At 44.9% G+C, this 13,583-nt stretch overlaps 1 protein-coding gene across 11 annotated transcripts in view; it reads left to right on the top strand.

The window, feature by feature from the left end:
- Positions 1 to 330: 330 nt before the first annotated feature.
- The window catches only part of NTNG2 (netrin G2), a 125,196-nt gene continuing 111,943 nt past the window's right edge, over positions 331 to 13,583 (top strand). For 3 of the 11 annotated variants that reach the window (XM_083596875.1, XM_083596876.1, XM_083596871.1), the window contains exons 1-2: positions 335 to 1,215; positions 4,762 to 5,915. In XM_083596875.1, coding sequence (XP_083453001.1) covers positions 5,703 to 5,915 — 213 coding nt within the window. In that variant the 5' untranslated portion in view covers positions 335 to 1,215; positions 4,762 to 5,702. Of the gene's footprint in view, positions 1,216 to 3,744; positions 3,857 to 4,761; positions 5,916 to 13,583 lie in introns of those variants that run through there. The other 8 variants (XM_083596873.1, XM_083596877.1, XM_083596879.1 and 5 more) reach the window with 8 other exon arrangements.

Raw genomic sequence — 13,583 nt, 5'->3', positions numbered from 1 at the left:
GGAGGGGCCACAGGAGAGCATCCTCTTGATGTCCTCAAAGGGACCTACAGCTCTCTAACCTGCGGCAGCAGGCGGGGGTCCTGTGCGGGGAATGGGCTGTTCTGGCCAAATGAAGGTGCATGGGCTGAAGAGCTTCTTCAACAAGGAAAAAACCAGACGCGGCTTGTCCTGCTTTTACGTTTTTTCTCCCCCTTTGGGATTTACTTCTATTTTCCTTTTTTTGTTGTTTCTTTCTTACAAGCGCTCTCTCCCCTCTCTCGCACCGTGGCCCCTCCCCCCCCTTTGCCCTGCCATGGCTGCGTTTCCTTCCCGGCTGCACCTTTAAGAGCGCCCGGCCGGGTGGGATGGTGCGTGGTGTGTGAAGGCAACACAGAGGAAGTTACGCAGCCTGAATCAGGCGCGGGGATAAAAGCTCTGCTGGTGATTGAAAGTGATGGCCAAAAGGATTTGAGGCTCCGTGCCTGAACTTGGAGAGAGAGAGAGAGAGAGAGAGAGAGATGCCAGCTATCTATCCATCCCTCTCTTTGCATCCATCATCTACCCGCCCTTGAGTGCCAGCGAGGGGGATCGGAGCCGTCCTGCCCGCAGAGAGGCTGAGCAAAGGATAGCCAAGGCTTCTTATCTGCGCTGTGTGTGTGTGTGTGTGTAAAACCCTCCCCAGACCGACCCGGGAGGGGAGGGAGGGGGAGCGTCGGGTGGGGAGCGAAGGGGATGAAGGAGAGCGGGATCCTCTGGTGGGGCGTTTTCTTTCCGAAAGGAAAAAGTTGAACTTGGCTCCTCTCTCCATCCACCCTCCCGGGCGCTGCCATCGTACCCAGACCTCGCTTTGGAAGCCCAAAGGAAGGAAGCGGAGATTTTAAAAAGCGAGAGGAAGGAGAAGAAGAGAGAGGAGGAGAGAGGAAAGGGAGGAAAGGGACTTCTCTCGCCTCCTTCCCACCCCGACTCCCCTTGGCCGGGCAGTTCGCTTCGTACACAACTTTGTGTATTGCAGGGGGGCGAGGATCCCCCAACGGCGTCCAGATCGCGGGCGGGACGCGCTGGGCTCCCGAGGGCACCCCGGAGGCAGCGAGCGAGGCTAGGGCTCGCCTTGTGTTCAGGGAAGCCATCCATCCCTCCGCCCTGCGCGCCGCCTCGATCTGGGGCTCTCTCTCTCTCTCTCTCTCTCCTTTCTCTCTGCTCCGTCACTGCGCCGGATTACAGGAGCTGCGGATGCCGGTAAGCCATGCAGAGCCCCAGCCCCAGCAGGGCGTGAGGGGACCCGGGGTGGGACGGGAGGCGCCGCCGCCGCCGCCAGCAAAGGAGCTGTTCTTTAGCACTCCCGGGCAGGCGAGCAGGGAAATTCCCAAGCGCCGCCGCCGCTGTTTAGCAGAGGGAGGAAAAGTTACCTAACAAGCGGCTCCTCCGGGTGGAGATGCGGCAGGCTTTGTATTGTATTGTATTTTATTTATTTATTTGCTTTTATGGCTCTCACTATTTTCTTCTGAAAGCACCCTCTTATTATTAGCCCTTCCCGGTTCTCGCGGCTGACTTCTTCATCTAGGGCTACTTTTCTTTTGCCTCTGAGCAAAAGGCACTCAGGAGTCAAAGCAATCTGTATGGTGTTTAGTTACAGGTCTCTCCCCCTCCCCACCTTCTGACTTTCTCTTCTCAGCCGGCCTTTTCATCTGCATTTTGACTAGACTACCCAGCGGTTCACATTTAATCTATTGTTATTATTAGGTCGTATCCAGTGTTAATCCTACTCAGCAGAAACCCACTTAAATTGATGGGCACAATTTACTAAGGTTGTCATAAATTTCAGTGGCTCTATACTGGGTAGAACTTCACTGGATTCAACTTTTTCTTCTCCTTCTCCTTCTCCTAACAGTAAATAAATTAGGATTCACCCTCCTGATAACATCCTGCACATCCCACCCCTCTTTCTCACTCCCCCTGCCCAATATTTCTCTGTGACTAAAGTGTGCTTTGCTCCATGCATATGCTAAAATTATTTACAAAATTATAAGGACCGGGAACGAGATACGCATGGACTTTAAAAAAACCCCTCATATTAATATTGATTGATTGGGCATAACTTTCTGAAATCCATCCACTCCCTACAGTTTGCTGTGTCTGCTGCTTCACCTCCGGGTGCAAGTTTTAAAGACATGGTCTGTAAAGTGTTTTGCCACTTGGCTTTTAATTTGCAAAGAACTTAATTTGTCTCTCCACAATATGCTCCCTCCCACAATGCTTAACTTTTTTCAGGCTCCTTGTCAGAGCCTTCTCATACACAAGTGAAGTTACTTGCAGATCTCTCCATCTTCTGCCAGAGAGTGATGTCATCCCCAATTGATTTTAAGACCCCCAAAATAAGTTCGTGCAAAGCAAGGGGCAATTGTATGACATCTTATTTCCTGTTTTCTAACCTGAGTCCTTGAAATATCTGCATGTAAAACATCAGTTTGGAAAGGGAACTGGATTTACGGAAGGGAACATGGAACACTCTGGGACTAGAAATATATTGAGGATGGCAGCTACTTATGAATGAAAGTTTTGTTGCTTCTCCTGGGAACATAATTCCTTCTCTGAGCTGTTAAACATTTTATTACTGTGTCTATATCTCTTCTGTGTAGCACATTTCAGACTTATTTTCTAACTTTTTTAAAAAAAGACGATTAAAACAACACAATCTGTTTGAAGAGGATAGGGGTACGCCCCAAAATAAGTACCCAACTCCTGCCAAACCTCTCCCCCAAACAGATTCTTCTACAATCTGCTTCATACTCAGGCTTTCCCCCTTTCTTTTAAAAGTACCACTTCTGGGAAAGACTACATTTAATTGCCTGGTGGAACAATCAAGTTTACTTTCTGCACTTAATTCCCCAGCAGGGCATTGTAACTCTGGGTTGCCTCTTTATTTCAGAAGCATGTTAATCCAATAAAAGAAAAAAGAAGGAAGTCCAGATACCCAGATAAAATCTAATTTTGTGGGGCTGGCTATCAGTCCCCTGTGACTGCCTTGTACTCTTAAAAGAAAATAAAGGCATTGATTCTGCTCTTCCTGGGAAGTGCAGTTTCTTAATAAATATCAGGTGAAGATTTATATTTTTGCAGTAGGAACTGAAACCCAGCCTTAGCCAAGCTATTAGTTCCAGACCTTTCCCTTTTTTTTAAAAAAAAAATGACCCAATACTTACACCATATTCTTTGAAGGCAATGCTGGCAAGCTCTTTCCACAAAACACCTGTGATATTGAAATGCGAAATTTAATAATGAGACAGCTTGCCTCTTTGGCTTTCCACGAATACACACCAAATCAGTTTTTTATTGTCTGCTGGGAATGTGTAGCATTTAACAAATGTAGCAACATAGCAACTGATATTATAGATGCCTTTCCTGCTTTCCTTTCCTTTCCTGTCAACCTGCTCCAGTGTAAAATTTTGATATTTCTACATTTCTGAAAATAGATTTGTCAGTTTGTCAGCATGTTTTCCCCATTTACAACTCTCTGCCACCATCCCCAGGCCCAATCCAAAACTAAATGTGGGTTTGGGATGACAAAACTATTACGCCTCTTATGTTATCACAAGAGCTCATGACAAATCTGATGTGATAAGGAAATTGTTGCATTTTTAAAAAATCACTGAAAAGGCAGACATGATGTCAGCAAGGCTTGTAGAGCAATTTCTGTCTCACTTTGCTTCATTATTTCCTCCCCACCCCCAATTTACTCATGACTTTAAAAATAGCAACCAGACTATCTTTCTTTGGGAGTTTATTCTGGGCCAACGCAGTTCAGAAAGGTGCCTCTAAACAGCTAGAGGGCAAAGCAGAGAAGACGGGTCTTGCTTTTTTATCTGACTATCTTGATCAGGTTAGCTTTCAGCCTTTTATTATTATTTTTTAAAGGGGAGAAAAAGCATGCTTACTGAATAGGTGTGCCATTTCCCCTCTCCTTCTCCCCCCCCCTCCCTTGATGTGCATGGAGATGTAACTGAAGATTTTGCATAGAAAAATGTAGACTAACCAATAAATAAATACTCTGTATATCTTATTCAAGTGGTCTTTTCATAGGGTTGAGAAGTTGTAGAAGGGATGGGAAATTTAGTCTGCAATCAAGGTTTTCTTCAAATGCCACCGTACTTTGTAGAATCTGCAATGGGATTTTGTGTCTCTGTGTGTGTGTTTGTGTGGGAGCAGTTTTGGCTTTGCAATGTGAGTGTTCATATGTGTGTTTTGTTCTTAGTCATTTTGATTTATGATTGAGGGTTTTTGGGTTGTTATTTTTCATATTTTTATAATGGCTCTATTGGAATGGGAGTGGGCAAGACTGCAGAGATGTTGAATTAAAGTCCAGTGAACAACGGGAGAGGTCACTGCTCTTTGTGTATTAGGAGAGCCTTAAATATGATTAGTCCTTCAAATTGTTTTTTATTAAATTTCATTGTTCAAATAAATCCTCTGCATGGAGGCTGGACTGTGCCTCTGTTTGTCTGGTTATGTTATTTATTTAGCTTGGCTCTTTAAGACTTACCCATTTTCCTGTCTGGCCTCCATGCCTTGTCTTGCCTGTTCATGGTCCATTCTTCTTTTTCTTTAGGGGCTGTAATTTTTCCATCTGTCTGTTTATGGTAACAGAGATGTGACAATTCTGAGAAAAGCCTTTGCATAACCCACATATAATGTTAACAACCTTGAGAGTTACGCTCTCCCTTAAAACATTCTGTGGGGAACTCTCTTTTGCAGGTTTGACTTTTTCAATTTTTGTTGTGGTTTCAGGCAGTTTTCGTGAAGGAGTTAGCTGCTTCCTCCTTATGTCGTCAAGGAGAAGCAAGAAAAACTCAGGAGGATCCTCAGTCTGTAGCCGGAAGCTTTGGATACTTTGCGATAAAGTTGGTGGAAGCCAGCAGTAGTTTTCTATGAGTGCCTCCCTTCTCTTGAAAGAAGACAAAAGCACACCAGAAAACACCCACAGATATATCCAATTTTTGTTTTTTGTTTTTAAAAATAGATAGGCCACAGCTCCGTAAACAGTGGACAAATTTGCCAAGTCAAATTTCTCTTGAGCCACACACTTACTTTCAAGGAAATTGTACTCCCAAAGATTTGATTAATGCCCTTTCCAAGTTCCATATCATGCTACATTATTTTTTTACATAAAATATTTTTTCCCTTAAAATAAAACAAAGCATATTGCAGCTTCAAAGCACTTTAGAAAGCTTCATGTTGTAGCAGATGAGGAAATAAGATTGAAGAAAACTTGATCTAGCCCCAACCGCATTGCCTCCTTCTACTCCCCCCCCTCCACTGATCAAATTTCGTCATAGAATCAGAACTCGATAGTTCTATCGATTGATTGAGGAGAGTCACCTCTAGATATTTTCACACTGATTTGGATGATCATTTATGCACACACACACACACACACACACACACTGAAGTTAAGGAAGACTTTTGATGACTGATCAGCAGGCCTGGAAAGGTTTGCCCAAATTCTCTGAACAAGTTCATCTAGAAATGTGTTGGCTGTAACAGAGACTTTCTTCTTGCCTAAACACGCATTTCAAGCGTCATCACCTGGACCTCCTAAGTGTTTGCTGTTTGTATTAGATGTGGAGTTTCCATGCTGATCCCGAAAGCCTCCCCTTGCCAGGATCTGCCTTGCTCAAAACTTTAGGCATCTCCTTTGCCCAGGATCCTTGCGCTTAGTCACAGCTGCCATGCTGCACCACGCTGCTTTCTTATTGCACTGCCTCCCACTGGTCATGGGACAGTATGACATCTGCAAATCCTGGGTGACCACAGACAATGGGCCAATGTGGGAATTTTACGCTTGCCAACCCAGGGCCGTGCCCATGAAGGAATACGCAACAGTACGAGTGGAGCCATCAGGAATCACCTGCGGGAACCCGCCCCAGAAATTTTGCACTCATGTGAGTAGAAGTATTTATATTTTCTCATAGCAAGAGCTGTCAAAGTGAAACTAATGTGTCTTAAGGATCCTCAAGATCATACACACAGCTGTATGAAGAGGGTAGGGTGAGTCAAGATATTGGGTTGTATTTAAAAAAGTAATTGAAATGAATGGGTTGTGTACAACATTGGTTAGAGTAGACCCATTTAAATGAAAAGACATGACTAACTTAAGTTTATCAATTTCAGTGGGTCTATTTTCAGTAGTCGGATACAACCCATTCTTTCAGAAGGGACCATGAGTGAGTGATACATCACTTGCTTTGCCTGCTGAAAGTCCCAGGTTCAGTAGGGAACTGTCCTGTACTGAGTCAGGCCATTGGCTTATCTAGCTCAATATTGTCAGCATGGACAGTGGCTCTCCATGGTTTCAGACTGGGGGTTTTACCAGCTGTACCTGGAGTTGCAAGGGATTCCACCTGGGACCGTTTTGCATGTAAAGCAGATGCTCTTCTACCAACCTATGGCCCTTTTGCCCCCATAATGGTATCTTCAGGTGCAGCTGGGAAAGATTCCTATCTGAAATCCTGGAGAGCAGCTGCCAGTCAGTGTAAGCAATATTAGGCCAGATAGGCCAATGGTCTGACTAAGTAAAAGGCATCTTCTTATGTTCAAAAGGCACAACACTGTCTATTAAAATAAGTGGAGGGTAAATGATTGGTTTAAAACGGGGGGGGGTGTGGAATTCATATTTGTATTTCACAAACCTTTCAAACAAATGATATACGGACAGAAGGGGGAGGGCCATAGTTCAGTGGTAGAGCGTGCGTTTTGGATCCTGGAGTCCTGGGTTCAGACTCTTGAGATCTCCAAGTAGCACGTTATGAGGAAAACCTTTTTTTGCACTGTCAATCATTGTAGAAAACTTTGAGTTAGATGGCCTGGCTCAGTATAAGGCAGCTTCGTTTGCTCCCCTTGGCAGGGAGGTAGTCTGGGCATAGGATAGCTTCCCCTACTGTTATTACTGATGTACCTAATAGTTTGTGTTGTGGTCCTGATTTTAACTCTGTCTGACCTTGACTAAAGTCATCAGGGCCTTCATTAAAGATAAAGCGTTGCTGGCTCTTTCGGCTAACTGTATTGTCTCCTTTATGGGAACATGCATTGAGTGGTACTGGGAGGTAAGTTAGGTAGGTGCTTTTCCCACTAGTGTCATTTAACCATCCTGCCTGGTTGAGGTCTAACACATTATACAAAAGCATTAGTGTTTTGTGCATGCTAACGTAAAGACCAGGGCATACAGACATTATCTTACCTGCCTCTCACTCACTGAAAAGCGATATACACACCAAAAATTTCAAACAGATTTCCCCCAAAGCATATCAGGATCTGTAGTTTACCCCTTACAGATTTACAATTCCCGACACCCTTAACAAACTTACAGTTCCGGGGATTCTTGCCATGAGTTTTCAAAGTATGGTTGGTGTTCAGCTAGGACTGGGAAGAACCAGGTTCAAATCCCCACTCACTGGGTACCTTCAGCCAGTCACTATCTCTCAGCCTAACCTACCTCATACTGTTGCTGACAAGGTAAAATGAAAGGGAGGACTATGCTTGGGAGGGAAGTAGGGTATATAACAGACACAGTGATCTTTCCCCAGTATATTTTTGACATGCTTAACCAGTCGTCTTAATACTTCAGTTCAAGTGCAGATACAAAACTTGTCCTGCCCTGGACAAACTTGTATTTAAAAAAGAAAACAGCAGCAGAACAGGGGTGTACCTGGTGCAGTCATTTTGCTGAGGCAAAGAAAGTCTATGTCAGTGCTTTGATGAGAGATCTGCCTCAGGTACCCATGTAGAGCTACTGTAAAGAAAAGTGAGATGAATGAATAAAATGGAACTAGGTTTTGTTGAGTTTGGACACACTGACTGATTTTGCAAGATCAGCCCTTGGCCAAGCCTAAGCACCTGTGCCTGAAACAACGGCAGATGGCTTCTCTGTTCACTCCTGCTTCCCTTTTTCAGTTTCCTTATGTATCAGGGTATCCTTATGTATCAGGGCAGGGTCTTATCCTTTTGTACTCTGTAAAGTACCATATACCAGTGGTGCTTTATATAATTAAATCAATGCTTCAAAGCTCATGGGAAAGCCAATTCATGTTAACCTTACAGTGTAGAATATAGTTGTGTGAAACCAGCCCAGTTCTGGTTTTCTATCTGCTTATTTGTATTTCCACCTCTTTGTGGGCACTTCAGCCCATGCTGGATGTGGGAAAGGGCTGTAGCTCCATGGCAGAGCATCTGCTTTCCAAGCAGAAGGCTCCAGGCTGAATCCCTGGCATCATGTCCAAGTAGAGCTGAGAAGGTCTCCTGCCTCAAATCCTGGAGAACCTCTGTCAGTCATGGTAGAAGACAGCTTCTTGTGTTCCTGTTAAGCTGTCTTAGGTCTGGCCATATCATTTCACATAAATAAATACTTAAAGCACTGAGGTCACCATAAACAATTCCATTTTTATGGAAAAACTTAGTCCATCCTACTGTCAAGCCCTTTGCTAGTTCAATAAAGACATTGAGGGGAATTGCTGCAGCTCAGGGATAAAGCAGCTAGGGCTGGGAATACCCGCTGTCTGAAACCCTGGGCTGCTGCTGCCAGTCCGTGTAGTCAATACTGAGCTAGATGGACCGGGGTCTGTCTCATTATAAGCAGCTTCCTGTGCTCCTGAGTTCAGATGTTGTGTCTGCAGGACAACTTTATTATGAGTGACAAGGAAGTATTCATACATCTATGAAACTGATACGTGTGTGTGTGTGTGTGTGTGTGTGTGTGTGTGTGTGTGACATTCTTTGCTTTGCTTCACTTTTCCTGTTGTGAAATTAGAAGGCTAATAATAATGAACTATTTTTCTTGATGGAGCTGGTAAATAGAGGCATGTTTATGAAGTTACTGCTTTATACCAGGCATAGGCAAACTTGGCCCTCCAGATGTTTTTGGCCTACAACTCCCATGATCCCTAGCTAACAGGACCAGTAGTCAGGGGTGATGGGAATTGTAGTCCCAAAATATCTGGAGGGCCGAGTTTGCCTATGCCTGTTTTATGCACTACTTTCAAGGAGCGCTATTAATACCTCATTAAGTAATGCAACAGTCTTGCAAATCAATCTATAAAAGCTATGAGCCCATGGAAAAAGAATTACTAACCTGCCTGTCTACACATGTGCTTAAGCTAGTTCTCTCAGAGGTACTGAATTGCCTGAAATAAAAAGGGGAAAAGCCATCCAGTTCACAAAAAACTTTCTCCAACTGGAGGCAAACCTTACTTGCCACAGGGCAGCGGGCACACGGCTTCTGACAAGCTTGCCATAGGACATGCCCAGCCGTTCATTTGTTTTTCGCACCATTCATCAATCTGCCAGAAACTCGGCTGCATGAAGGCAAGTTGACAAAAATTTGGGCTCCTATTTAAGATGCCTGAATGGCAGAGGGACTGATCCTGATCAAGGGAACACAATCTGTGAAGGATTTCAAAAAGAATGGGAGTGCTCTTGTGCAGCTCCTGTTCATTTCAATTGTGTGTGTGTGTGTTGCAAGAGAACTTCCCCATGGATTTCATCCCATGTTAATTTGCGTGAAGTGAGGAACGAAACTATTCAGATTTCCTAGCTCTGGGCACCAGGATGTCCTGGGTCAGCTTTGACTCTGCTTGCCTTCCTGTAACACATAAATGGTACAGCCTCAGCAAAATGGTACTGAGGGCGAGAGTGCTGCCTTGCATAACTTAAGGCACAAAGATAATGATCACCCAAGGATCAAAGGTAGAACTCAGAAAAACCTAAAGGTCGGTTTTAGATCTCATTATCAGCTAGGGGCTGCTGAATAATGGATGGAGAGGAGCATTAAGGGCAGATTTTTTTCCTTCCTTTTTTAAAAAAGAGAATTTATTGAACACCAGGCCTGTGTCTTTGTTGCCAAGCATTAAGAACCAGTGTTCGAAATGCTTGACATTTATTGGCTGTAATTACAGGCTGGGGGAGGAAAAAGAAGAAGACAATGATTTAATTTGGCTTGCTGGGTTTTGGTCTCTTAATCTGTTTTCAGTACTGTGGCTGAACTTTGAGGAGGCGAAGTTGTAACTGCGGAAAGAGCTCCCAAGCACATGCAGAGTGTCTGCAGGAAGATCAGAAGAGCTCTGCTGGATCAGACCAAAGACCCATCTAGTCCAGCCTTCTGTCCTCACAGTGGCCATCAAATGCCCCAGGAGGAAACCTGTAAGCAGGACGTGAGTGGAAGAGGCCTCTCCAAAGCTGCAGTTTCCATTCCATGTTTTTGGAATTTGCTGGGCGTGGCTGGACCCTGATGGATCTTATCTAAGAAATGAAGCCTTAGAGTGGGCAAGCCCAGGCATCTGGTGGGCCTCTGTGAGAATGGGATGCTGGACTAAGATGGGCGGCTGGCCTGATCCAGCAGGCTCTTCTTATGTTCTTAAGCCAACTGAACTGGCTGGCGCAGGAGAAACTTCATGAGCACCTATCAAGGAGCAGAAGTAACAGGTCTCCAAACATCCTATTTATTGAATATTCATAATGATTTGTACTTTGATGCTGCTGGGGTGATCACATGTGATTATACTTTCAATACTGTTTGTGCCTGCAAAAGTTTTGAGGTGGTCATTTCCAGTCAATGCTTATTCTGTAACTTCCTGCTGAAAAGATCCCATCACTTTTTATTTCACAAATGTTTCTGGTTTATTTTGGTTGAAGAACATGCTGCAGAATACAATCATAATAGAATACCAGTCTCTAGGAGCCCAGAGCTGATAGCAGCTTATGGTCGCATCCACACTACATTTAAAGCACATTAAAGTAAAGGTAAAGGGACCCCTGACCATTAGGTCCAGTCGTGGCCGACTCTGGGGTTGCGGCGCTCATCTCGCTTTATTGGCCGAGGGAGCCGGCGTACAGCTTCTGGGTCATGTGGCCCAGTTGTGGGGATTTGAACCACCGACCTTCTGATTGGCAAGCCCTAGGCTCTGTGGTTTAACCCACAGCGCCACCCACGTCCCTTAAAGCAAATTACTTCCCTCAAATAATCCTGGCAACTGTAGTTTGCTAAAGGTGCTGAGAACTGTAGCTCTTTGAAGGGTAAACTACAGTTCCCAGAATTATCGGGGGAAAGCCATGTACAGTGGTACCTCGGGTTACAGACACTTTAGGTTACAGACGCTTCAGGTTACAGACTCCGCTAACCCGGAAGTAGTACCTTGGGTTAAGAACTTTGCTTCCGGATGAGAACAGAAATTGCATGAAGCTGACTGACTACGCAGAATTAGATAGATTAACCGGGAAAATTAGATATCTTCAAGACCAAAAGTTCATCGAGGACTGGGGGAAATTTGTTGAATATCTGAGAAGAACATGTGATGTGCAAACAACACTGGTGGGATTTCAAGAAGCACTGTGAAAGCAGAGATATATTGTTAAAAAGAAATAGGAGTGGAAGGGAAGTTTAATGGCAATATAAACAGAGGAATGCGTAAACTGAGAAGTAATTATGGATGATGTCAGAGAAGCCGAAGGAAGTCTAAAAAGAATTAATTTTGTGAAAATTTGTGAAAATTTGACAGAATTGTATATTTGTGTTGGAAAATAATAAAAATTATTTATATATATATATATATATATATATATATATATATATATATATATATATAAAAAGAAATTGCATGGTGGTGGCATGGCAGCGACGGGACGCCCCATTAGCTAAAGTGGTGCTTCAGGTTAAGAACAGTTTCAGGCTAAGAACAGACCTCCAGAATGAATTAAGTTCATAACCCGAGGTACCACTGTACTTTAAATACAAGGTGTGATTGTGGCATAATTGAGGTCCAGGCACAGCTCAAAACATCTTGCTTCCTGGAGCAAGGGATAAGACAGTGCCATTCTCCACTCCCATACAAAATGGCTGTACAGTGGTATCTTGGGTTAAGAACATAATTTGTTCCGGAGGTCCGTTCTTAACCTGAAACTGTTCTTAACCTGAAGCACCACTTTAGCTAATGGGGCCTCCTGCTGCTGCCTTGACGCCGGAGCACGATTTCTGTTCTCATCCTGAAGCAAAGTTCTTAACCCGAGGTACTATTTCTGGGTTAGTGGAGTCTGTAACCTGAAGCGTATGTAATCTGAAGCGTCTGTAACCCGAGGTACCACTGTACTGGCCATTGAATCTTATGTTGACACTGTAAATGAGGCAGTATCTTCTGCTGGATTTGAGGCAACAGGCTAGCTTCAAGAGCACACCACATGGCACACACAGCACTGGTGGAGGAAGGTGGGTGCAGGGGGAGTGCACCACTCCGGGTGTCATCCCTAAGCGGGGGTGACATTTGGTGCTCCGTCTGCCTGCGACTCGGACTCCCACGCCTCCCATGAACTATTGGGGGAAGGGGTGGGAGGAGCTGCTGCGCTGCTTTGCCGGTTCCTTCCTCTCCCCTTCCCACTCACCTGCCTCCTTCCCATCCTCTCCCCTGCCTGCCTGCCTGCCTGCCTGCCTCCTCCAGCCGGGAACGTGGCGCAGCAGCTCCCTCCTTCCCCTGATGGCTGGGAGTCACGGGAGCAGTTGCCCTGTGCTCCCAGCTGGAGGAGACAGGCAGGCAGGGGAGAGGACGGGAAGGAGGCAGGCGAGCAGGAAGGGGAGAGGAAGGAAGCAGGATCAGTGGACCGCTATCCTGCACCTGGGAGGGCACCTCTTCGCCCCTTGGGAACGCACCTGCTCTGGGCAGCGTGGGCATATGCTCCGCCACCGACACTCAGCTCTCTCCTCCAATTCTACCCCTCACGATCTGCCACCTGAGGCAGTTGCCTCATTCTTCTTATTGGTAAGGTGGGTCCTGGTGACATGTACTCCATGCTCTGGTAACTTTCAGACTGCATTATTGCAATGTGCTCTACATCTGGCTGCCTTTGAAGATGACTTGGGAACTTTGACTGATCCAAAATGCAGCGGCTGTCAGGGGTTCTATTTCAGATGAATTGCTTGCCAGTTTGCTTCTGGGCCCTATTCAATGTGTTCACATGAATGTTTAAAGCCGTAAATGACTCAGGCCCCAATTATCTGAAACAGCACCTTCTTTCGTACAGACTGTTTAGTTGTTAAGGTAATTCTTCTACCCTCATGGAGCTCAGAAGAGGCCTAGGAGAGAGCATTATCTGGGGCAGCTTCTAAACCATAGATTTCTCTTTTCTGCAGAGGTGTGCCTGGCACCTTAATTCCTTTGTATGCTGAAGACACACCTTTTTCTCCTGCCCTTTGACACCCAAGATATATCTTTCTATTATTCATCCTATTCTCCTGACTGTAATTAGTCTCAACTGATTTTAATATTGTATTCTTAAAATATTGCAACCTGCCCTGGTATGTCATGGTGAGAGGCAGGGAAGAATTGAATAAATCATCATCTTGCGCCTTGGTGCGGATTAGTTGCCATATCTCCTTTCCTGATCTTCATCTGACCAGCTTAGATCTTATGGTGGAAGGGGTCAGTTGAATCATTTTTGATCATGTGTTTCCCTACCCCTTCACCCACACTTCTGCACGATAAGAATTTTTGTTTTTAATTATGGTTTGAAGTGATGTCTTAATGTTCTTTAGTAGCTTTAATTGAATGAACACACACACACACACACACACA

The sequence above is a fragment of the Podarcis filfolensis genome (genome assembly GCF_964270895.1).
Source record: "Podarcis filfolensis genome assembly, chromosome: Z".
Lineage (NCBI taxonomy): Eukaryota > Metazoa > Chordata > Lepidosauria > Squamata > Lacertidae > Podarcis > Podarcis filfolensis.
The sequence above is the reverse complement of the archived record's forward strand: the minus strand, read 5'-3'. Positions and strand labels throughout refer to the sequence as shown.